At 44.5% G+C, this 25,310-nt stretch overlaps 1 protein-coding gene across 3 annotated transcripts in view; it reads right to left on the minus strand.

The window, feature by feature from the left end:
• The window catches only part of VPS41 (VPS41 subunit of HOPS complex), a 354,940-nt gene that overhangs the window by 1,191 nt on the left and 328,439 nt on the right, over positions 1–25,310 (minus strand). For 2 of the 3 annotated variants that reach the window (XM_069730259.1, XM_069730261.1), the window contains exons 26-28: positions 6,888–6,987; positions 6,437–6,481; positions 3,591–3,670 (exon numbers count right to left, since the gene is read on the minus strand). In XM_069730259.1, the coding sequence (XP_069586360.1) occupies positions 3,591–3,670; positions 6,437–6,481; positions 6,888–6,987 (225 nt within the window). Of the gene's footprint in view, positions 1–3,549; positions 3,671–6,436; positions 6,482–6,887; positions 6,988–25,310 lie in introns of all 3 variants that reach the window. The other variant, XM_069730260.1, reaches the window with a different exon arrangement.

Genomic DNA, 25,310 nt, shown 5'->3' on the forward strand with positions numbered 1-25,310 from the left:
TCACAGAGTGACGCTCCCGGGAGATCGCGGTATGCGTTAACACTGAACGCACACCGCGATCTCCAAGCGAGAAGCAGGGACCGCCAGGAGGGTGAGTATCGGCCATATTCACCTGTCCTGCGTTCCACCGCTGAGCGCCGCCATCTTCCCGGTCTTCAGCCTGTGACCTTCAGTTCAGAGGGCGCGATGACGCGCTTAATGTGTGCCGGCGCCGCCCTCTGACTGAACAGTCACAGCCAGGAGACCGGGAAGATGGCGGCGCGCAGCGCTGGAACGGGACAGACAGGTGAGTATAGCAAGTGCTGGGGGGCCTGAGCTGGCGGCGATACCGGCACCTGACCCCCCACAGCGCGCCGGTGTCCCCGCCTGCTCAGGCCCCCGGATGGGTGCAGCACATGACAGGATGGGGACGCAGGATGGTTGCAGCACATACCAGGATGGGGACGCAGGATGGGTGCAGCACATGACAGGATGGGGACGCAGGATGGGTGCAGCATATACCAGGATGGGGACGCAGGATGGGTGCAGCACATGACAGGATGGGGACGCAGGATGGGTGCAGCACATGACAGGATGGGGGCGCAGGATGGGTGCAGCACATGACAGGATGGGGATGCAGGATGGGGACGCAGGATGGGTGCAGCACATGACAGGATGGGGACGCAGGATGGGTGCAGCACATGACAGGATGGGGACGCAGGATGGGTGCAGCACATGACAGGATGGGGATGCAGGATGGGTGCAGCACATACCAGGATGGGGACGCAGGATGGGTGCAGCACATGACAGGATGGGGACGCAGGATGGGTGCAGCACATACCAGGATGGGGACGCAGGATGGGTGCAGCACATGACAGGATGGGGACGCAGGATGGGTGCAGCACATGACAGGATGGGGACGCAGGATGGGTGCAGCACATGACAGGATAAGGACGCAGGATGGGTGCAGCACATGACAGGATGGGGACGCAGGATGGGTGCAGCACATGACAGGATGGGGACGCAGGATGGGTGCAGCACATGACAGGATGGGGACGCAGGATGGGTGCAGCACATGACAGGATGGGGACGCAGGATGGGTGCAGCACATGACAGGATGGGGACGCAGGATGGGTGCAGCACATGACAGGATGGGGACGCAGGATGGGTGCAGCACATGACAGGATGGGGACGCAGGATGGGTGCAGCACATGACAGGATGGGGACGCAGGATGGGTGCAGCACATGACAGGATGGGGACGCAGGATGGGTGCAGCACATGACAGGATGGGGACGCAGGATGGGTGCAGCACATGACAGGATGGGGACGCAGGATGGGTGCAGCACATGACAGGATGGGGGCGCAGGATGGGTGCAGCACATGACAGGATGGGGACGCAGGATGGGGACGCAGGATGGGTGCAGCACATACCAGGATGGGGACGCAGGATGGGTGCAGCACATGACAGGATGGGGACGCAGGATGGGAGCAGCACATGACAGGATGGGGACGCAGGATGGGTGCAGCACATGACAGGATGGGGACGCTGGATGGAGACGCAGGATGGTTGCAGCACATACCAGGATGGGGACGCAGGATGGTTGCAGCACATACCAGGATGGGGACGCAGGATGGGGACGCAGGATGGTTGCAGCACATACCAGGATGGGGACGCAGGATGGTTGCAGCACATACCAGGATGGGGACGCAGGATGGGTGCAGCACATACCAGGATGGGGACGCAGGATGGGTGCAGCACATGACAGGATGGGGACACAGGATGGGTGCAGCACATGACAGGATGGGGACGCAGGATGGGGATGCAGGATGGGTGCAGCACATGACAGGATGGGGACGCAGGATGGAGCAGCACATGACAGGATGGGGACGCAGGATGGGTGCAGCACATGACAGGATGGGGACGCAGGATGGGTGCCATATACCAATATAAATGCTCGCCACCCGGGCGTAGAATGGGTTCAATAGCTAGTTAATATATATACATATTTGTCATTGCACATATACACTGATCTGCACAAGCATGGGCCTAAGAACGTGGGCCCCAAATCATCAGGACCAGTGATGTTCCCTCTGGTCTTGATCAGGGGGCTTGCTGGAGTCGGACATGCCAGATTCTATAAGAGGTGCACGCTTGTCTACTATATAATTGTCTAAGGGTCACTTCCGTCTTTCTGTCTGTCTGTAAAAGAAATCCCAAGTCGCTGATTGGTCGTGGCTGTTTTGCCACGACCAATCAGCGACGGGCACAGTCAAAATGGTCGCTCCTTACTCCCCGCAGTCAGTGCCCGCTTCATACTCTCCCCTGCAGTCAGCGCTCACACAGGGTTAATGGCAGCGTTAACGGACCGCGGTGTAACGCACTCCGTTTACGCTGCTATTAACCCTGTGTGACCAACTTTTTACTATTGATGCTGCCTATGCAGCATCAATAGTAAAAAGATCTAATGTTAAAAATAATGAAAAAAATAAAAAATAGTTATATACTCACCGTTTGTCGGCCCCTCGGATCCAGAACAGGCCTTTACCGCTCCTCGTGACGCTCCGGTGAACGCTCCATGCATGGCGATCTCGCGAGATGATGTAGTGGTCTCACGAGACCGCTACGTCATCATCTCGCGAGACCGCAATGCACTCTTGGGACCGGAGCACGCAAGGGGCATCGGTAAACGCTTCGCCTGGATCCGGGGGCCAACGGAAGATGAGTATATAACTATTTTTTATTTTAATTCTTTTTTTTAACAGGGATATGATGCCCACATTGCTATATACTATGTGGGCTGTGCAATATACTACGTGGGCTGTGCAATATACTACGTGGGCTGTGCCATATACTACGTGGGCTGTGCCATATACTACGTGGGCTGTGCAATATACTACGTGGGCTGTGCAATATACTACGTGGGCTGTGCCATATACTACGTGGGCTGTGTTATACGCTACGTGGGCTGTTCTATACTACGTGGCCTGTGTTATACACTACGTGGGCTGTGTTATACACTACGTGGGCTGTTTTATACACTACGTGGGCTGTGTTATAAACTACGTGGGCTGTGTTATAAACTACGTGGGCCGTGTTATACACTACGTGGTCTGTGTTATACACTACGTGCGTGGGCTGTTATATACTACGTGGCTGTGTTATATGCTATGTGGGCTGGTATACACTCCATGGGCTGTGCTATATACTACGTAGCTGTGCTATATACTCTGTGGACTGTGTTATATACTACGTGGCTGTGCTATATACTCCGTGGGCTGTGCTATATGCTCTGTGGGCTGTGCTATATACTACGTGGCTGTGCGATATACTACGTAGCTGTGCAATATACTACGTGGCTGTGCTATATACTATGTGGCCGGCCGCGAACAATCAGCGACAGGCCGCGAATTGGAGCGGGATTTGAACCAAGCTTCGCTAATTGGTCACGGCCGGCCGAATCCTGTGTATTCAATGTATTATTCTAAAATCTTCATAAATAAACTACATACATATTCTAGAATACCCGATGCGTTCGAATCGGGCTACCATCTAGCATATATATACACACATGTATTGCTGATGTGCTCAGAAGGCTACAAAGCATCTTACTGTGTTGCCAACAGGCAGGCAGTCTCTGTGGAACATGTGCCTGCAGTGGAATACCACCACGCCAAGAGGCTTAGAGGAATCTGCAAGAGAAAGAAATAATCACTCACAGAAACCATCCGACAGCTTCTTCATTTCCGCAAAAAAATGGATTATAAACGACAACAACATGAAAGAGAAGCTTACATTTCCATTACAAACCTAGACAGAATCTATGGGCAGAAAGTGATCTAATGTTCTCTCCATTTATAAGTCAAGCACAGTTTTTGACATTTTTTTCATGTCACTATATTGACCCTGGAAAATCATTTACATGTACAAGTGCTTATCACTATATTAGAATATCATCAAAAAGTTATTTTTTTCAGTTCTTCAATACAAAAAGTGAAACTCAGATATTATATAGGGTCATTACAAACAGAGTGATCTATTTCAAGTGTCTATTTATGTTAATGTTGATGATTCTGGTTTACAGCCAATAAAAATCCAGAAGTCATTATCTCAGTAAATTTGAATACTTCATAACACCAGCTTGAAAAATCTGCATGCGTCTTGAACATTGTAGATGCAGGTGCATGCGTTCACCCGCGTTTGTTTAAGCATGCGTATTTTCGTGGTGTGCGGCTGGGCGCGGATGACGCACACTGTTAGAATTTTTTTGGCATCAAATTTCCGCCGCCATACACATGCAGATGCTTGCTGAAAGAGTGCGTCAAAACAACGCATTGCAATCTATGGGAACGCATAGGAACACAAGTACATGCGTTCGCTTGCGTTTGCACAAGAGTTTATATACAGAAATCCCATGAGCCACGTCCATTGGGCCAGGCTTGTGTCAATGAAATTCTCTTTGAAAAATGTTCTCATAACAAACGCATGCGCATAAACAACGCGAACGCATGCAAACGTTTTTTATCCATCATGCGTAAGTTGAAGTGGATAAAAAACGCAGCACTATCATGCGTTTGCATGCGTTTTGCCATGCGTTTCCGGTTGCGTACGAAACGCTGCAGACTCAACCGCAAATGTGAACCTAGCCTAATCAAAACCATAACTTTAACCCCAGCCCTAACTAACTTTAGCCCCAACCCTAACCCTAACTTTAGCCCCAACCCTAAGGCTATGTGAAACCTGAATTTTTTTTCCACCAACGTTTTTGGTGCGTTTTTTTCTGGACATCTTCCAATGCATTTTATAGTAAGAAATCCGCAAAAAAAATGCAAAATTAATGAACATGCTGCGTTTTTTACAGCGATGCGTTTTTTTGCGGAAAAAAACGCATCATGTGCAAAAAACATGCGAAATTCATTCTAAATGATGAGATGCTTATTGTGTGCTTTTTTTGTGGTTTCATAGCGTTTTTATCGCAAAAAAATGCAAAAAAAAACCCGCGAAAAACCAGCAACATGTGCACACAGCCTAAACCTAATGGGAAAATGGAAATATACATTTTTTAAATTTTATTATTTTTCCATAAGGGGGTGATAAAGGGCGGTTTGATTTACTATTTATAACGGGTTTTTATAGCGGATTTTTATGATTGGCAGCTGTCAAATGCTAAAAGACTCTTTTTATTGCAAAAATAGTTTTTGCATCACCACATTTTGAGAGCTATAATTTTTCAAAATTTTGGTCCACAGAGTCATGTGAGGTCTTGTTTTTTTGCGGGATGAGTTGACATTTTTATTGCTACCATTTTCGGCACATGACATTTTTTTTTTTATCGCTTTTTATTACGATTTTTCGTAGGCAGAATGAACAAAAACGAGCAATTCATTAAATTCTTTGGGGGTGGGGGGAGGAGCGTTTATACCGTTCCGTGTGTGGTGAAATTGATAAGGCAGTTTAAAGGTACCGTCACACTAAGCGACGCTGCAGCGATACCGACAACGATCCGGATCGCTGCAGCATCGCTGTTTGGTCGCTGGAGAGCTGTCACACAGACAGCTCTCCAGCGACCAACGATCCCAAAGTCCCCTGGTAACCAGGGTAAACATCGGGTTACTAAGTGCAGGGCCGCGCTTAGTAACCCGATGTTTACTCTGGTTACCATCGTTAAAGTAAAAAAAACAAACACTACATACTTACCTACCGCTGTCTGTCCCCGGCGCTGGGTTTCTCTGCTCTGGCTGTGAGCACAGCGGCCGGAAAGCAGAGCGGTGACGTCACCACTGTGCTTTCCAGCTGCCCGGCGCTCACAGCCAGAGCAGAGAAACCCAGCGCCGGGGACAGACAGCAGTAGGTAAGTATGTAGTGTTTTTTTTTTTTACTTTAACGATGGTAACCAGGGTAAACATCGGGTTACTAAGCGCGGCCCTGCGCTTAGTAACCCGATGTTTACCCTGGTTACCAGCGAAGACATCGCTAAATCGGTGTCACACACGCCGATTCAGCGATGTCAGCGGGACCTCAACGATCAAAAAATGGCCCAGGCACAAGGGCCTGATCGCTGCTACGTGTCACACATAGCGAGATCGCTACTGAGATCGCTGTTGCGTCACAAAACTTGTGACTCAGCAGCGATCTCGCTATGTGTGACGGGGCCTTTAGTCATCAAACCTCTGGTGCGACAAAGCCCCTTTCAATCAGCTGATTAGTGGATGCGCTCAACTGCCCCAATACTATATTACTAACCTATTGTAAAGATTGGTTATTAATATTAAAGTTTCCAAAAACTGCTTTAAATGTTGTAGAGGTAATATTGTTCATAAGAAATATCTTTTTCTTTTTTTATCAGTAGATTTACTATCCACATAACGATCACCCACATGTATTTTAACATTCATGGTGCCATACACCCGGATAAATCAGATTATGCAATTTATTGTCATAATATGTAAACCAATTACCTGTTGGAAGTACAGGCGACAAACAAACTTCACAAATATTTTCCTCTGAAAAAAAAAAAAAATTAACCTGTAAAAGAATGTATTGTATTTTTCTAAACACCTGCATACTGATTGGTGGGTGGCCTAGAGACTACTGTAGGCCTTCTTTGCATTTCATTTACTTGTTTGTAGTTGTGTAGTGCATGCCAATATGAATAATAAGCCATAATTATTTCATTCCTTTTTTGTATGAATCATATTGTATAATATTCCTAGGCAAAGACAAAAATAAATATGGATTTATAGTACTTGTAATGTTAATGGCTTTACAGTTACAACTAGATCTAGCACCAGCGCTCGATGTAATGGCTTTTGTCATTAGAAGGGAATGGGGGTGGAGGCAGTATGCAGAGTTGGGTAAGGAGAAAAACAAATCGGTAACAAACAATCGGTACTGAGAGGATACACGTACCATCGACCAGCATAGCTCTGGATTGAGTTCTGTGCATTTTCTTCAGTAATGCCAGTGAGTCTGACACCAAGATCTTCTTACAACCTTCTCTTAGTAGTATCTGAAACAAACAAAAAAAGAGCAAAAATTATATTCCCCTTGAGTCCAATATCTTATAAAAATCTCTGATTTCTCCTGATTCCGCCGCTCTTCTCCTTTTTGCGCTTTGTTACTCCAGTGCAGACATATTCCCATCTATTGCTTTTAAAGGGCAGTATGTGAAATCTCTGCTCATAGTGCACATAGGTGTCTCTTCAGAGTTTTATTTAAGGGTTTATGCACTTGCACCCCTCCCTTTCCAGATGCTGCTAATCATAGCTTCCCAGCTAATCTTGCAGTGTAAGGGTATGTGCGCATGATAAGTATTTCTGTGCAGAGATTTTTGCACCAAATGCAGCTCTTGGTAGGAAAAACACAGCTGCAAAAAAACACACCTTTTCTTATGCGTTTTTGTCCGATTTAAGTGAGATCAAAGGTGGAAACACATAGAGAACTGACACGCTGCAGATTATTTTCTGCACCAAATCTGTAAGTCAGTAAGCAACGAGTGCATGACACTTCAGGTTTTTCATTGACTTTGCTGGCATCAGGTTTTGTTAACAAATCCGTAAGGCAAAAATACAACCTGTGCACCTGGCCTAAAATACTACCGATCTGTGATATTCAGCATTGAGGAGAGGGGTGAAAGCACACGCTTTGAGAAAAGACTCTCAAGAGACATCCAGTTGCACTACATGTAGAGATATCCCATACTGTGCTCCAAAATCATCAAATGTGGATATCTCTGCTATGGAGCATGACAGTACAAAGCAGAGAAGAGCGGCAAAATTAGAGGAGCTGAGAAGAGGAGAACATCAGAAAAAAGAGGGCTCCAGTGCAGATATGCGCCCTTAGCAGCTCATCAAGTGCACCCCTTTATGTGGCTGTGACAGAAGCTGCTTGTTACTTTGGAGCTGGAAGTGGGCCCTGTTACTTTTAGCGTAGGTTATTATGGTTACAGCAGTGGTATTTCTGCCCTAAAACAAGCCCACGTGCAGCTCCATTGACAGAAAGATGAAAATGTTACAAATCTCAGAATGGCAACACAAATTTTATATACAGGTGCTTCTCACTAAATTAGACTATCATCAAAAAGGTAATTTATTTCCGTTCTTCAATACAAAAAGTGAAACTCAGATATTATATAGAGTCATTACAAACATAGTGATCTATTTCAAGTTTTTTTCTGTTAATGCTGATCATTATGGCTTACAGCCAACGATAACCCAAAAGTCATTATCCCAGTAAATTAGAATACTTAGTAACATCAGCTTGAAAAATTATTTTAATATCCGTAATGTTGGCCTACTGTATGTTCAGTAAATGTGCTTAGTAAGCTTGCGAGCAGGGACCTCACCCCTAATGTCACTGTTTAAATTGTCTTAACTTGTATTGAATTTATTGTCTGTACATGTCCCCGTTTAATTGTAAAGTGCTACGGAATATGTTGGCGCTATATAAATAAAAATTATTATTATTATTAATACTTGGTTGGGGCTTCTTTTGCATCAATTACTGCATCAATCCTGCGTGGCATGGAGGCGATCAGCCTGTGGCACTGCTGAGGTGTTATGGAAGCCCAGGTTGCTTTGATAGCAGTTTTCAACTCGTCTGCATTGTTGGGTCTGGTGTCTCTCATCTTCCTCTTGACAATACCTCATAGAGTCTCTATGGGGTTAAGGTCAGAAGCACGGTGGCTCAGCTGTTAGCACTGCAGCCTTGCAGCGCTGGAGTCCTGGGTTCAAATCCCACCAAGGACAACATCTGCAAGGAGTTTGCATGTTGTTCCCATGTTTGTGTGGGTTTCCTCCGGGTTCTCCGGTTTCCTCCCACATTCCAAAGACATACTGATAGGGAATTTAGATTGTGAGCCCCAATGGGGACAGCAATGTGTGCAAAACTGTAAAGCGCTGCGGAATATGTTAGCGTTATATAAAAATAAAGATTATTAAAAAATAAAGGTAAGACACTTCTGGGGTTGTCTATTGGTCATGAGTGGCTGGACACAAGGAATGCAACACTTATTACCCATGTCCTGGATACATCTTTGTGTGGTGGCTCTTGAAGCAATGACTCCAGCACTCCTTGTGAGTCTCCCCCAAATTTGTGAATGGCCTTTTCTTAACAATCCTTTCAAGGCTGCGGTTATCCAGGTTGCTTTTACACCTTTTTCTACCACACTTTTTACTTCCACTCAACTTTCCATTAATATTTTTTGGATACAGCACTCTATGAACAGCCAGCATCTCTAGCAATGACCTTTTTTGGCTTACCCTCCTTGTGGCATGTGTCAATGACTGCCTTCTGAACATCTGTAAAGTCAGCAGTCTTCCCCATGATTGTGGAGCCTACTCAAACAGACTAAGAGACCTTTTAAAATACTTAGGAAGCCTTTCCAGGTGTTTTATGCTAATTATTCTAATTTACTGAGATAATGAATTTTGGGTTTTCATTGGCTGTAAGCCATAATCATCAACATTAGCAGAAACAAACACTTGAAATACAACCCCTGGCAAAAATTATGGAATCACTGGCCTTGGAGGATGTTCAATCAGTTGTTTAATTTTTTGAAAAAAGCAGATCACAGACATGGCACAAAACTAAAGCCATTTCAAATGGCAACTTTCTGGCTTTAGGAAACATTAAAAGAAATTAAGAGCATAAAATGTGGTAGTCAGTAATGGTTATTTTTTTTAACCAAGCATAGGGGAAAAATTATGCAATCACTTAATTATGAGGAAACAATTATGTAATCACCCTGTAAATTTTCATTCCCAAAACTAACACCTGCATCAAATTAGATCTGCTCGTTAGTCTGCATCTAAAAAGGAGTGATCACACCTTGGAGAGCTGTTGCACCAAATGGACTGACATGAATCATGGCTCCAACAGGAGATATGTCAATTGAAACAAAGGAGAGGATCATCAAACTCTTAAGAGGGTAAATCATCACACAATGTTGAAAAAGATGTTGGTTGTTCACAGTCAGCTGTGTCTAAAATCTGGACCAAAAACAAACAATATGGGAAGGTTGTTAAAGGCAAACATACTGGTAGCCCAAGGAAGACATCAAAGTGTCAAGGCCAGAAACTTAAAGCAATATGTCTCCAAAACAGGAAATCCACAACAACAAATGAGGAACGAATGGGTGGAAAATGAAGTCAACGTCTGTGACCGAACTGTGAGAAACCGCCTAAAGGAAATGGGATTTAAATATGGAGAAGCCATCATTAACACCTAAACAGAAAAAAAACAAGGTTACAATGGGCTAAGGAAATACAATCGTGGACTGTGGATGACTGGATGAAAGTCATATTCAGTGATGAATCGCGAATCTGCATTGGACAAGGTGATGTTGCTGGAACTTTTGTTTGGTGCCATTCCAATGATATTTATAAAGATGACTGCCTGAAGAGAACATGCAAATTTCCACAATCATTGATATTGGGCTGCACGTCAGGTAAAGGCACTGGGGAGATATCTGTCATTACAACTTCAATAAATGCACAAGTTTATGTTGATATTTTGGACACTTTTCTTATCCCATCAATTGAAAGGATGTTTGGGGATGATTAAATCATTTTTCAAGATGATAATTCATCCTGCCATAGAGCAAAAACTGTGAAAACATTCCTTTGAAAAAGACACATAAGGTCAATGTCATGGCCTGCAAATAGTCCGGATCTCAATCCAATTGAAAATCTTTGGTGGAAGTTGAAGAAAATGGTCCATGACAAGGCTCCAACCTGCAAAGCTGATCTGCCAACAGCAATCAGAGAAAGTTGGAGCCAGATTGATGAAGAGTACTGTGTGACACTCATTAAGTCCATGCCTCAGAGACTGCAAGCTGTAATAAAAGCCAGAGGTGGTGCAACAAAATACTAGTGATGTTTTGCAGTGTTTTTTTGTTTGTTTGTTTTTCATGATTCCATAATTTTTTTCCTCAGAATTGAGTGATTCCATAATTTTTCTCCTATGCTTGGTTAAAAAAAAGTAACCATTACTGACTACCATATTTTTTGTTCTTGATTTCTTTTAGTGTTTCTTAGAGCCAGAAAGTTGCCATTTGAAATAACTTTAGTTTTGTGCCATGTCTGTGATCTGCTTTTTTTCTACAAAATTAAACAACTGAATGAACATCCTCCTAGGCCGGTGTGTCCGTAATTTTTGCCAGGGGTTGTAGATCAATCTGATTGTAATGATGCCATATAACATATGAGTTTAATATACGAGTTTAATTTTTTTAATGATATTCTAATTTTGTGAGAAGTACCTGTGTGTGTGTGTGTGTATATATATATATATATATATATATATATATATATATATATATATATGTATATATATATTTTTTTGTATATATACATATATATATATATTTTTACAAATTTCTGATTTTTTTTTACCACATATGGTACATCAGAAAATAAACTTTGCAAGATTGGTATTGCCATAATGATACCGGCCTTGAGAATAGTCATTCCAGCTCATTTTTACCGCATGATCAACGTTGTAAAAGTAAACCCAAAAAACAATGCAGACTCGGAATTTTTTTCTACTTTCCAGGTAAATTGAATGGAAAGCATTGTTAGATACAGTTCACCCCAGCCTGAAGTGCGTGTGTTGATCCAGCCGGCATGTAATAAGTACCAATGCACAGACAAAGCTGGTGAGACTCCACACATACCTGATAAAATTCAATAATAGTTTCAAGTCCAGCACATAGTCGTCTACAATCCAATAAACTTTATTGTAAATCTATTAAAATATAGAAGGAAGAAAGGAGTTTTTCTGATGCGTTTCAAGTCAATCCAACTCCTTCGATTAAGAGTTGGACTGACTCGAAACGCGCCGATAAAACTCCTCCATATTTTAATGGATTTACAATAAAGATTAGAGGATTTTAAATCGATGGTATGCTGCACTTCAAACTATCATTGGATTACATGAATCATGGTAAAATGAAAAGTGTCATTTAAAACGGTGTCCAGCAAACAAAAAGAAAAGTCCTCATACGTCTTGGAAGCAGAGGGGGGAAACAAAAAAATGCATGTGTAAAAACGGAAAATAACCCAGGAAGGAAAAGGTGTGGAACTTAAGCCTGCATTCAGTAGACTTTTTTCTTTTATTTGTTGTATGACCTGCCCTTTAAAACAGTTTTTATGCAATTTTCATTAATTGTCTCAAAGAGGTTTTTACTGAAAATTGTATCTATATTGATATTGCAGTGTTCCAAAAGAGAATAAAAATATGATATACAGTTTTGTAACAGTAATTAAGATAACATGAGTTTTACCACTTTTAGTGTACTCTCTGACTTAATGCACTATATGAACACTTTTCTGCTAGAGCAATAAAACGCAATTTCATTATTTAAAAATCATACAATGTGATTTTCTGATTTTTATTTTTAGATTCTGTCTCTCACAGTTGAAGTGTACCTACTATTAGGGTATGTGCACACAGTGCGGATTTACTGTGGATCCGCGTTTTTTACCGTGTAGAAATGCTGCAGATCCGCAAGTGATTTACAGTACAATGGAAATCAATGGAAAAAAAAAATGCTGTGCTAATGGTGCGGAAAATTCAGAGCGGAAACGCTGCGGATTAAAAGAAGGAGCATGGCACTTTCTTTGTGCAGATCTGCAGCGTTTTTTTACCCATTCCATTATAGAAATCCGCAGGGGTAAAAGACGCAAGAAATCGGCACAAAATCCGCATAAAAAACGCATCAAACCGCACCTGTGTTTTCTGCCAAGAGATGCAGAATCCGAACAAACAATTCCAGAGGCAAATCCGCAACGTGGCTACATAGCCTAAAAATAACAGACTTCTCCATTCTTTGTAGGTGGGAAAACATGCTAAATTGTCAAATACTTATTTTCCCCGCTGTAGGTGCCTCTCACTGCCTGAATAATTGGACTTTGCATCTCTTCAACCCTCCTATGGCAACGCAGTTTTAACCCATCGTTTTCAGTGTTTGGTCTTCAGTTGATTCCTCGTGGGTATGCAGCAGCTATATACTTTCTCAGCGGTTGTGTGCACACACCCATACCAGGTGAGCACCATTGTGCAATTCATTTTAAATGTATAACCCAGGTAAGACCCTGTCGTGCTTTTTATCCCTTCCAGCTTTCTTCTTCTCCTCATTATAACAATGTCCCCTAAGTTATAAGCACATGGGTTCAGAAATGTAACTTACACGATGGCCAGGCATAACCCTGGAAATATGATGGTGTACCTGTCAGGAAGGGAATAAGGAGCACACTATTAAGCAGCTGTGCAGGGTTAAAGGGAACCTGCCATGATGATCATGCACAGTGATCTGCCAGCGGCATGTTCTAGAGCAGAAGAAGTGGGGCAGGTTTATATACTGAATAGTGGGAAAAGATTCAGTATAACTTGTAATCTATCCCGTTACAGTATATGCTAGATCTCTGCTTACCAACTCCAGTGCAAGCATTGCTCGCTCATACAGGGAAAGCTGTCAATCATCAAGTCACGTCGCCCATTGGACTCCTTAGCTCAAAATTAGCAGAAAATTTTCATTGACAAGTTACAAGTCATATTGAATCTGTTTATACCAAACTATATACGGTATTTATCAGCTCAGCTTCTCCTGCTCTATAATACAATGCTGGTAGTTTACCTAGTGACAGATTCCCATTAAGGCAATAAACTCCATTATTTAGGGCAAAATTTACTGTTGAACAACATGTCTGCATGGTGTCAGGTCTTCTGGAACATGAAGAACTAAGACATCTATTTAGTGCAGGACATCTAATCTTCGCTTTTGGGAAAGAGAGTAACTTTGGGGGGAGGAAGGAGATGTCATAAATTTTAAAGGGAACCTGTCACCACTTTTCTGTCCTACCAGCTAAATATATCATTTTATTCAGTGTCAGCTGTGCATATATGCTAATAGGGTCTGTCCACTCCGATGAACGTGGCTTCGGTTCACTCACTCCACTCCTCTCCTCGTTTTTTAATTTAACCACTAACTAATTAAAAGCATTAGTGTAAAGCTCCTTTAACACAGTTTACATTCATACTTTGATTTTATTATTCTGTTTTGCCATTTTTCAGAAATCCATCTTTGAAATTTTCTTTCCATGTGATGCATAGCAGGCACTACATTTCCAGCTCTCCTGTGTTCTCTCCCTTTTCCTTATCCACTGCCGTCACTATTCTCTCAGTGACCTGCCTTCCCTGTGCAGGCGCCATCACTGCCCAGGTTCATTTCATCAGAAGGGGTGGCCCATCACAGTAATCTGCTAACGATGTAGTGAAATCAATAGACCGGCTCCTGCAACGTCATTAGGAGCTTACTGCGCATGTGCCTCCCCTTCTGATGACACGACCCTGGGTAATTATGGTGCTTGCGCAGAATCTTGGGCAAGGGGAGACCAGTCACTGAGAGATGAGTGACCGGTCAAAGACCGGAGGCTGGCATTAGGTGGAAAATAGGGAAAAAAAATAGCAGAGGAGAAAGTTCAGTGCCTGCCCCCCTATACCTGTGATTAAAACTTCAAGGCTACATTTCTCAATAATGGCCCAACAAAATATTACAAAATGTATGAATGTCATAGGCATTAAATGGGCTTTACTTTACCTTTAGTTAGAAGTCAAATATGTTGCTGAAAGGTCCTTGTTAATAAAGTTTAGGTGCCGCCTAAGTATTAGCAGAGGTCTAACTATACTCCATTGGATTTACAATGAAGCTGCTTGTGTATTTTGATAAATTTTTAATCGAAAACGAAGAGTGTAAAAAAAGAACAAATAAATATAATGGAAATAGAGGGACTTCTGTGCTTTGAATTCACTACTCTTTTTGGCTTACGACTACTGACTAATATACACATGTGAAACTGCTCTTGGAATAGCAGTGATTAAATAAAAATTGCAACTCATTATCTTTCCTTTTTTTGCTTTGTGCTTTAGCAAGATATATGAGGTGACCGCCATAATTTATAATCCCTAAAAAATAATTCTGTAGAGATGTCACTCGATCCAAATATAGCGGGGTGATCTGTTATGGCCTGAGCGCTGTTATGAAAACCTCAACTTGTAATTTATCAGTGTGGGATGAAAGAAAGGGATGAAAGAGAATACAAATTTACATAGCCCATAAGAAGATCCATAAACCACATCTGTCTAAATGAGCAAAGTAAAATAATAGACTTCAGAGGATATTCATTAGGATGCAGAACCGCCAATCAGCACTATCACAGCCTGATGAATAACCTTGTGTCGCTGTATTAATTAAAGATGAATCATCAAAACTAAATCACTAGGGAGAAACTCACACTCAGTCTGGGCTGCTAAATGTACCCTCGGAATAAGCCTAACGAGATTGTCTTTAGGTTTCATGAACAGCTACATAATGCTTTAGATGCTCTTTATGCCACTGGAAAGTTAATGCTAACAATTGTGGATATTTAGTGACAAAGACCATATAGTTCTAATCCACAGATTATAGAAAACAGTCTGTTGTACAACACCACAGTGGGGTCTTAAAATAGGAATGGCCTATCAAGGGGAATAATCATCAGAAAAAGACCTATCGTACATTTTTCTGTCAACTTTACATTAAAAACAAAGGTGCTAAAATATTGGAGTTTTCACAACTCCTGAACTTGAAGTGGTTGTCCAGGCATCTTATATTGGTGACCAGTTTTCAAGATAAGTCATTGACATCAGATCAGTGGAGCGGTGGGGGTTAGGAAAGGGTTCGACTATTAGCACCTCAACTGACCAGCTATTATTAGCTCCGCTGTTGGACGGATGTACACACTGAGCAGAGTAACACAGGACAGCCCAGATCATTGTGTAGTGACCGCTGTCAAGAAATGCAGATCAGAACCTATTTTGCTGAATTGAAGTTGAATTGTAGTCTTTGGTATCATTTAGTCTCTTAATGAAATATGACATACATTTTTATTATAAGTCTCTAAAGAAAGTATGAAACTAGCTCAGACGTCTGCTTCATAACAGGCAGATGCTGGCTGCGGAACATAGCCGGTATCTGCCTCTAAGTACAGCACCCAGAGCTTGCTCCGATTACTGCAGTGTACCAATTCACATGCCACTGTTAAATCACAGACAAAGATGTTTATATTACACCATTGTTGTTTGGGAATCATGGCAGCTGGGAGTCTGCTGAAGAGGGCTTGATTAACGAAATGCCAGGATTGACATTTTTGGGGGGTGGTTGTACTTCCCACCAAAAATACAATAGAAAACAATCAAAATGGCAATACGGTATATCCCAAAATGGTGTCAATAAAATCTTCAGCTCAGCACGCAAAGAAAACAAGCCTTCACCCAGCTCCAAGTATGCAAAAATAAACAAGTTCTAGATCTCAGAAAATGGAGACACACATACTTTTTTTTCACGAGCTTCTGAAGTTTTTTTAAACCACTAAAATAAAAAATCTTTTAAAAGTTTGGAATCACTACATGTGCTGACCTAGAGAATCATTGTGTCCTCAAATCTTCCCCTTCCCATTACACTTAATGTTCTCCATCCCTCTCCCCACACTAAATCTCTCCTCTGTTACACTAAATTGTCAATGTTTTCAGCTCCACAGGAGCACATGTCACCAATACGTGCCTCTGCAGCATCGGTGAGTGATGCCAGCAGCGTGATCACATGACCTGCTGGCGTCGCCCTGAATCGGCAGTCAGAGCTACAATTATACTCTTGTTTGAAAGACGCGAGTACGTCATGTTGACAGCCGGCTCAGAGAACGGCCGACTCCAAGACAAGTTAAGCAGCAAAATGCAGCTACTGGAAGCAGACACCTTGGACCTCTGCATTAGGCCGTCAGACTGCGCCCGGGACAGATAACCCATTTGCCCCCCCATAGATAAACCTCTGTCTGGTAGTATCTCATTCCCCCCTCCCTAATGAAATCACAGGACTGTTCAGCTGAGAAAAGTATGTTTACGTGTGAGGTCATAGGAAAGAATTGCTATTGGTCTTACGAATTTTCACCTCCCATCTGTCGAAGTTGTACATTCCTGTGTAATCAGCAACACAGTTGACAGAGCTGTACTGTTCAGCTGTGCATCTGCTAACATCCGCCACCAGTGAAAACAGCTTTTGTAAAAACAAATCCCAAAAAACAATGGGGAAAATTGCATTTTTTCTTCATTTCATGCCACTTTGAAATTTTTTTTTATTTTAGAAAATGGAAAGGATCAGGGTTCCCAAGATGGCGCTTTAGTGCCTGCTCTGCCAACTCATGCAGGAAGACCATCAGACTGCAAGGCAGCTGTGGTGGGGTGTGTAAGGAGGTGGTGGAGAACCCCATTACTTCCCTTCTCTCCTATTTTCCAGTCCTGTGCACTTTATGTGGCACTCAGATAGTGTACCTATGTTTTACTGTCTTACTGTGAAATGTCCATGTGTATTGTTGCTGTATTATGTTTACATTGTGGTACTATGGAAAGTTCCCTTTAATTGTTAATGTCATGTGTAATATCCCTTTTATTCTGTATTGTATGACTGTGTGTTTAGCTTAGGGAATGTACAGGGTTAAGAAAGGGCTGGACTTGCAGCCTCAAGGGAGCAGGAAGTTCCTGCTTCCTGATCAGAGCCCGGGTAAGTGTGTCCGTGGCAGGCTGTGCTGCCCTGCTGGGGAGCTGGCCCGTCCCCTGGAAGGAACAGAGTGCAGCCCCCGACCTACGGGCAGTGAAAGGGGCACCAGGAATACGTAGGTGCACCGCCGAAGGGACTTTAAGCATCCAGATTCCGGCATATGGACTACCTCCTCTTTCGCCAGCCATGGCTGCTGTGGGTACGGCCATGGACGTCGTTACGGAGAGAGTAGAAAGTTGATGTTGCACTTTATTTACCTCTTTTATTAAGCTGTTTGTCTGCAGCTGTGCCTGGGATTGTGTCTGTCCTGTCTGTGTATGTGCAAGGGGCCAGGGTTTTTGTGGACTGTGACTGTAAGTGGACTCGCCCGCGATTACCACCCCATGCCACCTTGTTACATTTGGCGTAGTGACTATGGAAAAGTGAACAAAGATGACGCTGACGGCTGCTGAAAAGGCGGCTGTTAGCGCGAAAATCGAGGATGGGGCTGCATATCGTGGGCGTCAAAGAAACATCTTGGCGCCGAAAAGAAGATAGCCACGTCTCTTTGAGAAGAATGCCTTCCCTAAATGGGAGCGGGCAAAAAAGGAGCTGTTGTCCTTCCAGTCCCGTGGAAGGAACAGAGTGCTGCCCCGGACCTATGGGCAGTGAAAGAGGCACCAGGACTAACGGTCTCTGACCAGGATAAACGGAAGGAGCAGCAGGAAGTGACCCCACCCACGAATAGGTGGAACTCAGAAGGAGAGACGCCATTACCCGAGACCATGCAACGAGGAAGCATGTCGTTTTGCAGCGGCATTGTTCACCAGGACTGGGGGCGATCCGTGGCCCAAGTGGAGGCGGGCTTGCACTTTGAGGCCTGTTAGTCAGAGGAACTGGAGGAGCAACCCCTGTTCCGGCGGTTAAGCAAACAACCCGAAGGAATCCGGAAGACCCTGGAGGCAGCTCTGCAGGGATCATGGTGGTTACGGTCACCAGCACTGGCGGCTGCACTAGAGGACTGTCACCGGGCGCGGCGGTGAGTAAAGAATTATCACCCGGTCATCTCGCCATCTCATTCTCTGCCTCCCTGCTTCCTGTGGCCCCGCTGTCATCACTGGAGGTGTACCTTCTTCCCACTCTGCTGTCATCCTTGGCAGTGAGAGCACCTACGTTCCCACAGGCCGCACCCGCTCCGGCTGACCTCCGCGGCATGCATGTGGAGGAGCCCTGGGTGCCCACGGCTGCAGAGGCCTGATGGATCCGAAGAGTCATATGGGAGAAGAAGCGGCAGGAGAGGCTCATCGTCCAGGAGTTTGTTATGATCAGGTGACCTTGGAGCAGCATGAAAACTTTCACTGGAGTAGGTGGTAACTATACCGACCGCAAACCCTGATCCTATCACCGCAACTAGAAGTAGCCGTGGGGTGTGCGTAACAAAACCTAGACACCTCAACACAGCCGGAGGACTAAATACCCCTATAATAATCTTTATTTTTATATAGCGCTAACATATTCCGCAGCGCTTTACAGTTTGCACACATTATCATCGCTGTCCCCGATGGGGCTCACAATCTAAAGATGGAATCTATAGATGGAAATAGGAATTTCTACCTTGCCTCAGAGCAGAACCCCAAAGGATAGGCAGCCCCCACAAATATTGACTGTGAGTAGTAGAGGAAAAGACACACAAAGGCAGAAAACAGGATTTAGCAAATGAGGCACACACTAGCTAAATAGGAAAGGATAGGACAGGATACTAAGCGGTCAGTATTAAAAATCCTTCCAAAAATATCCACAGCAGAAAATACAAAAACTCCACCATCTAACTAAAGATGTGGAGCGTATATCTGCATCTCCAGAGAATCCAAAAAGACTGAGAAAACACTGACACAGTCTAAGCTGGACAAGAGAAAAACAAATGAATAGCACAGAATATAAGCACACTGCATGTGTGCCACTGAAACAAAAAACAGACACTTATCTTTGCTGAATTGACAGCTGAGGAGAAGCCAGAAAGTGATCCAACACTTCAGAAGAAACATTGACAACTGGCAAGGGCTAATGAATCCTGCACACTTAAATATCCCAGTCAGAACTGCAATCAGTAGATACACCTGGCCAGGACTGTGACTCAGAGACAACTGCATTTCCACCTACAACCACTGGAGGGAACCCAAGAGCAGAATTCAGAACAGGAGTTACAGCACCCGGCAGGGGAGCTGAGGCAGGCCAGATGACCCGTGGAGTGGTCCGGTACTTTGACAAGGGTTACGGTTTAATTCAGGAGCTTGAGATAGGAGTGAAAGTTTAGGTGAACACCGGGTCCCTAATGTTCTGTGGTCCTCTACAGGAGGGGGACAGAGTAGCCTTTGTCAAGAAGCAGGGGCCCCAAGGGCCCTACACGGTGGCCGTAAGAATAGCCTGATGGGGAGGCAAGCCCACTGCAGGAGGCTTAGAGTGTTGTACGATCGGTTGCTACGGCCGCAGCTTCTGAAGAGGTACAAGAGAGAGCGGCGCCTAAACACAGTGAAGCGGCCGCAAATGTTACAGCAGAGCAGGAGGCTCTGGGAGCTGTGGGACTGCTGTTGGGGGGGGATGGGGAGCCGGAAGAACGGTGGGGACTTCTCCTCCAGCGGGTCCTCGTCCCACACGTATATAGATGTGCAGCGTCCGCATGCGGCCCATTATGCAACTCAGTGGCCATGTGTGGACTGAAATGGCCCCTTTAAATTGTGTTTGGTGCCGGTTGCACTTAGGAAAAAAAATACCAGGGACTGTTAAGCAATCCTGAGTGGGTAGGGAGCCCTGTATAATGCCCAAAGGACTGAGGCATTAGGCGTGGCCTCCGTAGTCACAAAGTAAGGACCGTGTTCATTTGTTTTCCCGTCCTCTCAGTTAGTTTGCTCCCGCTGGTGCATCCCTTGCTGGATCGTGGGACCGAAACCCTATGGGGGTTGATTATGGTGGATTTTGTGTATGGCTGCTGCGGGATTTAACTCTCACCCTTGGACTTTGTCTCATGTCTTTCCTTGGACTAGTCCCGTGTTAAATGCAGCCTACCACCATCTACAAGTCCGTAGTCCCCTAAATGGAGGGAGGGTAAGACTGCCATTATGAAAAAAAAATGTAATAAATTGACCATCGGGCCACTTCAAGAGACTGCATAAATATTCCGGACTGCGATACGCTCTTATGTTTTACTAGATGGTGGCCCGATTCTAACACATCGGGTATTCTAGAATATGCATGTCCATGTAGTATATTGCCCAGCCACGTAGTATATTGCTCAGACACATAGTATATTGCCCAGCCACGTAGTATATTGCCAAGTCACGTAGTATATTGCCCAGTAACGTAGTATATAGCCCAGTGACATAGTATATTGCCCAGCCACAAAGTATATTGCCCAGTCACGTAGTATGTAGTATATTGCCCAGCCATGTAGTATATTGCCCAGTCACGTAGTATATTGCCCAGTCACGTAGTATATTGCCCAGCCACGTAGTATGTTAGTATATTGCCCAGCCACGTAGTATATTGCCCAGTCATGTAGTATATTGCCCAGAAACGTAGTATGTAGTATATTGCCCAGCCACGTAGTATATTGCCCAGTCACGTAGTATATTGCCCAGTCACGTTGCCCAGCCACGTAGTATATTGCCCAGTCACGTAGCATATTGCACAGCCCATGTAGTATATAGCACAGCCCACGTAGTATATAGCACAGCCCACGTAGTATACTGCCCAGCCACGTTGCGCAGCCAACGTAGTATATTGCACAGCCCATGTAGTATATTGCCCAGCCCACGTAGTATATAGCAATGTGGGCATCATATCCCTGTTAAAAAAAATAATTAAAATAAAAAATAGTTATATACTCACCTTCCGGAGCCCCCGGATCCAAGCAAAGCGGTTACCGACACTCCTCCCGCGCTCCGGTCTCAAGAGTGCATTGCGGTCTCTCGAGATGATGATGTAGCGGTCTCGCGATCGCAGCATGGACCGGTTACCGGAGCGTCGCGAGCGGGAAAGGCCTGTTGTGGATCCGAGGGGCCGACGGACGGTGAGTATATAACGATTTTTTATTTTTTTTATTATTTTTAACATTAGATCTTTTTACTATTGATGCTGCATAAGCAGCATCAATAGTAAAATGTTGGTCACACAGGGTTAATAGCAGCGTTAACCGAGTGCGTTACACCGCGGCATAGCGTGGTCGGTTAACGCTGCCATTAACCCTGTGTGAGCGCTGACTGGAGGGGAGTATGGAGGGGGCACTGACTGCGGCGAGGAAGGAGCGGCCATGTTGCCGCCGGACTGTGCCCATCGCTGATTGGTCATGGCTGTTTTGCCGCGACCAATCAGCGACTTGGATTTCCATTGAATATCCGTGACAGACAGAAGGACAGACGGAAGTGACCCTTAGACAGTTATATAGTAGATAGCTGTTTTCTTAGGCCCTGATATTCGAGGATGACTGGGGTTTTAAGACGGAGAGGTGTAAGGAGGTGGTGGAGAAACCCATTGTTTACACACTCTCCTATGTGCAGCTCCCGTGCACTTTATGCGGTACCCGGATGGTGTACCTATGTACTACTGTCTTACTGTGAAATGTTCATGTGTATTGTTGCTGTATTATGTTTACACTATTGTACTATGTAAAGTTCCCTTTAATTGTTAATGTCATGTGCAATATCCCTTTTATTCTGTATTGTATGACTGTGTGTTTAGCTTAGGGAAAGTAAGGGGTTAAGAAAGAGGCTGGATTTGCAACCTCAAGGCAGCAGGAAGCTCCTGCTTCCTGATCAGAAATCGGGTAAGTGTGCTCGTGGCAGGTTGTGTTGCCCTGTTGGGGAGCTGGCCGGACCCCTGGAGGGAACAGAGAGTGCTGCCCCAGACTTATGGGCGGTGAAACGAGCACCAGGACTACATAGATGCTCCACCGAAGGGACTTTAAGCATCTAGATTTCGGCATATGGACTACCTCCTTTTTCGGCCGCCATGGCTGTTGTGGGTACCACCGTGGACGTCGTTAGGGAGAGAGTAGGAAGTTGATGTTGCACTTTTTTCAACTCTTATTTATCTGATTCCCTATTGGACTGCAGCTGTACCTGGGATTGCGTCTGTCCTGTTTGTGAATGTTCAAGGGGCCGGGGTGTTTGTGGACTGTGACTGTAAGTGGACTGTGATTGTAAGTGGACTCGCCCGCAACTACCACCCCATGCCACCTTGTGCAGGCAAATGGAGAGATTCAACAGAGTAAGGGAGAGCAAAGCGGCAGGGATTCAATCAATGGTATATAGGTCCACAGATGGGAAAGAAAGTGGACCTATATCTATATCATTCGTGGAATGATTAGGAAGGGAACTGAACTGTGGGAAATAATGAGAGGTCTAAGAAAAGAAAGACAGCCAAGCAGAATGGCCTAGCACCAGCCGAGTATACACTGGCAGATGAATAGAATGAGGTTACACAATGCAATAAAGCTATTGCATTGCTGACTATGCAGGCTGGGCATGTCACTGAGGAGATCAATTTGATGAGGCAGTCTACAGAAAGTGTCTGAGCGCGCTGCTGATGCTGAGGGGTACATCAGTGATCTGGAAGATCAAGTGACACTGGTCATTAACGATTGCCATGATCACTTTATTAATGCCTTACAGTCTAAAGCAGTTGAGCTAGAGAATAGGCTAAGAAAGAATAATGTGCAACTGGTAGGGGTCCCGGAAAAAAATGAGGTTAAAACAAACTTAGACTTTGAGAATTGGGACACAAAAATTATTTGGGAAAGATGTTCTCACTCCTCTAAAAGTAGTTGAGTCTCTTCCTACCCTTCGCCTGCTACAGCGCTATCCAGATCTGTCTTAGTAAAGCTTCTATATGATAAAGATCAAGATGGGATCCTCAAGAAAGTAAGAGAAATCTATATAAATGGGGGAAAAAAATCTCCCCTTTTCATGATTTCTCCACTGAAGTGCAGAAAAGAGCACACTTATAGACATCAAACGTCGCCTCCACAATCTACAAGTACCATATGCTATGCTCTATCCTGCCAGGCTGCTAGTTGTCTAACTTGGATCCATCAATTTCTTTGATGCACCTAAGCAAGAATTTTCCTGGATTGATCTCCTGAGCAACGCTTCTGGCAATATTATCATAATTTATTTTTTCTCTGCAAACACATATATGTCACCTGTCTGGATGGTATTGTGATCAAAACACCATCTACAGCCTCTAGAATAATGTTCTGTATCTCATCTATCTAGTCCAGGTAGGTTACAGTATTCTTTTTTGAGGAAGGGGGAAGAAGGAGGGAGTTTGAAAAGGATGATGTTTTATATGCAGTGCTACTTATTGCTCCACCAATGAGTTTTCCATGGGGGCATCTGTTATATGCATGATCTGAAGTAATGGCTGGGAACCTTGTCCCAGGGACAGATGCTGTACTGCACTGCAAATATTGCTGTTAGGTGGACTTCGTTTAACTAGAATATAAGGGTATGTGTCCACGTTCAGGAAACACACAGCATCCAGATGTTACAGCATAGTGGAGGGGATTTCACGAAATCTCGTCTCCACTATGCGGTAAACACGCAGGCGTCAGACCCGCGTAAACGGACATGCGGCGCGTCTTTTCAGAACGCAGCATGTCTGTTTACAGTGCGGCGACGCTCCGTCACCGTGCCGTAAATTTCCCATAGATAATCATTAGATTCGGTAAAACTGCATCTATTGATTAGGGAAATGTGTAGAAACTGCGTTAATGCAGCTTACTACGCATGTCACATGCCGGCTTACCTGTTCCACCGCCAGAAGCCCCGCCTCCACTGCAGTTCTCGCGGTAAGATAAGTTCTCGCGATAACTTAGCTTACCGTGAGAACTGCCATACACGTGACCGGGGGGTTATCTCCAGTCACACTAGACTGGTTCTCATGGTCAGCTGACCGTGAGTGCTAGAATGTAGGTGATCGCTGGAGAGTTATCTCCAGCGATCTTCTACAAGCTCTGCTGCTATGTCTGGATGATAGGCATCCAGATGTAGCAGAGCTGGACTTGTCATGGGACACTCGTTATGGGATATCTGCGGACAGCAGGCACGGACTGGGGCTGAAATTCAGCTCTGGCATTTGAAATCACACAGGCCCATGCTGTCCCCTTCCCAAGCACCAGATTGGATAGATTACCCTGAAAGGAGGAAGGCAAGATTTATTACAAGACCAATAATTCTATTGATACTCGTGGCCTGCTGAAGTAAGTGACGGAGTCAGCGAATTTGTGCTCCGTCACAACTCTTAACCCCTTTCTGACCTCCGACTGGTTAGTACGCCCCCGCTTTGATGCGTGCTCCAGCGGTGAGCCCACCTCAAAGCCGAGAAATGTCGGCTGTTTTGAACAGCTGACATGTGCCCGCAATAGCGGCGGGTGAAATCGCGATTCACCTGCCACTATTAACTAGATACCGGAAATGCCGCTGTCAAATACAGACATATGAAACCAGAACACATGAGCTGCGCGCACAGTGAACAAGCCCGTAGAGACATGTTCACACCACCAAGAGACTTGAAAACACAAAAAAGCACAGTAAAACCAAAAACACACTGTTGCAAAAAAATCACAGTGGACAGCAAGTGCTAGTAAAAAGATGGAAAAAACAGGGTATTTGGTTGATACGTTTTTTGCAAAAAATGTATATTAAGCCGCTCTACCAAACGTCAAGGTATACCCATATCAGAGCAGTCCTAACTAATGTATGTAATCC

The sequence above is a fragment of the Ranitomeya imitator genome, chromosome 6 (genome assembly GCF_032444005.1).
Source record: "Ranitomeya imitator isolate aRanImi1 chromosome 6, aRanImi1.pri, whole genome shotgun sequence".
Lineage (NCBI taxonomy): Eukaryota > Metazoa > Chordata > Amphibia > Anura > Dendrobatidae > Ranitomeya > Ranitomeya imitator.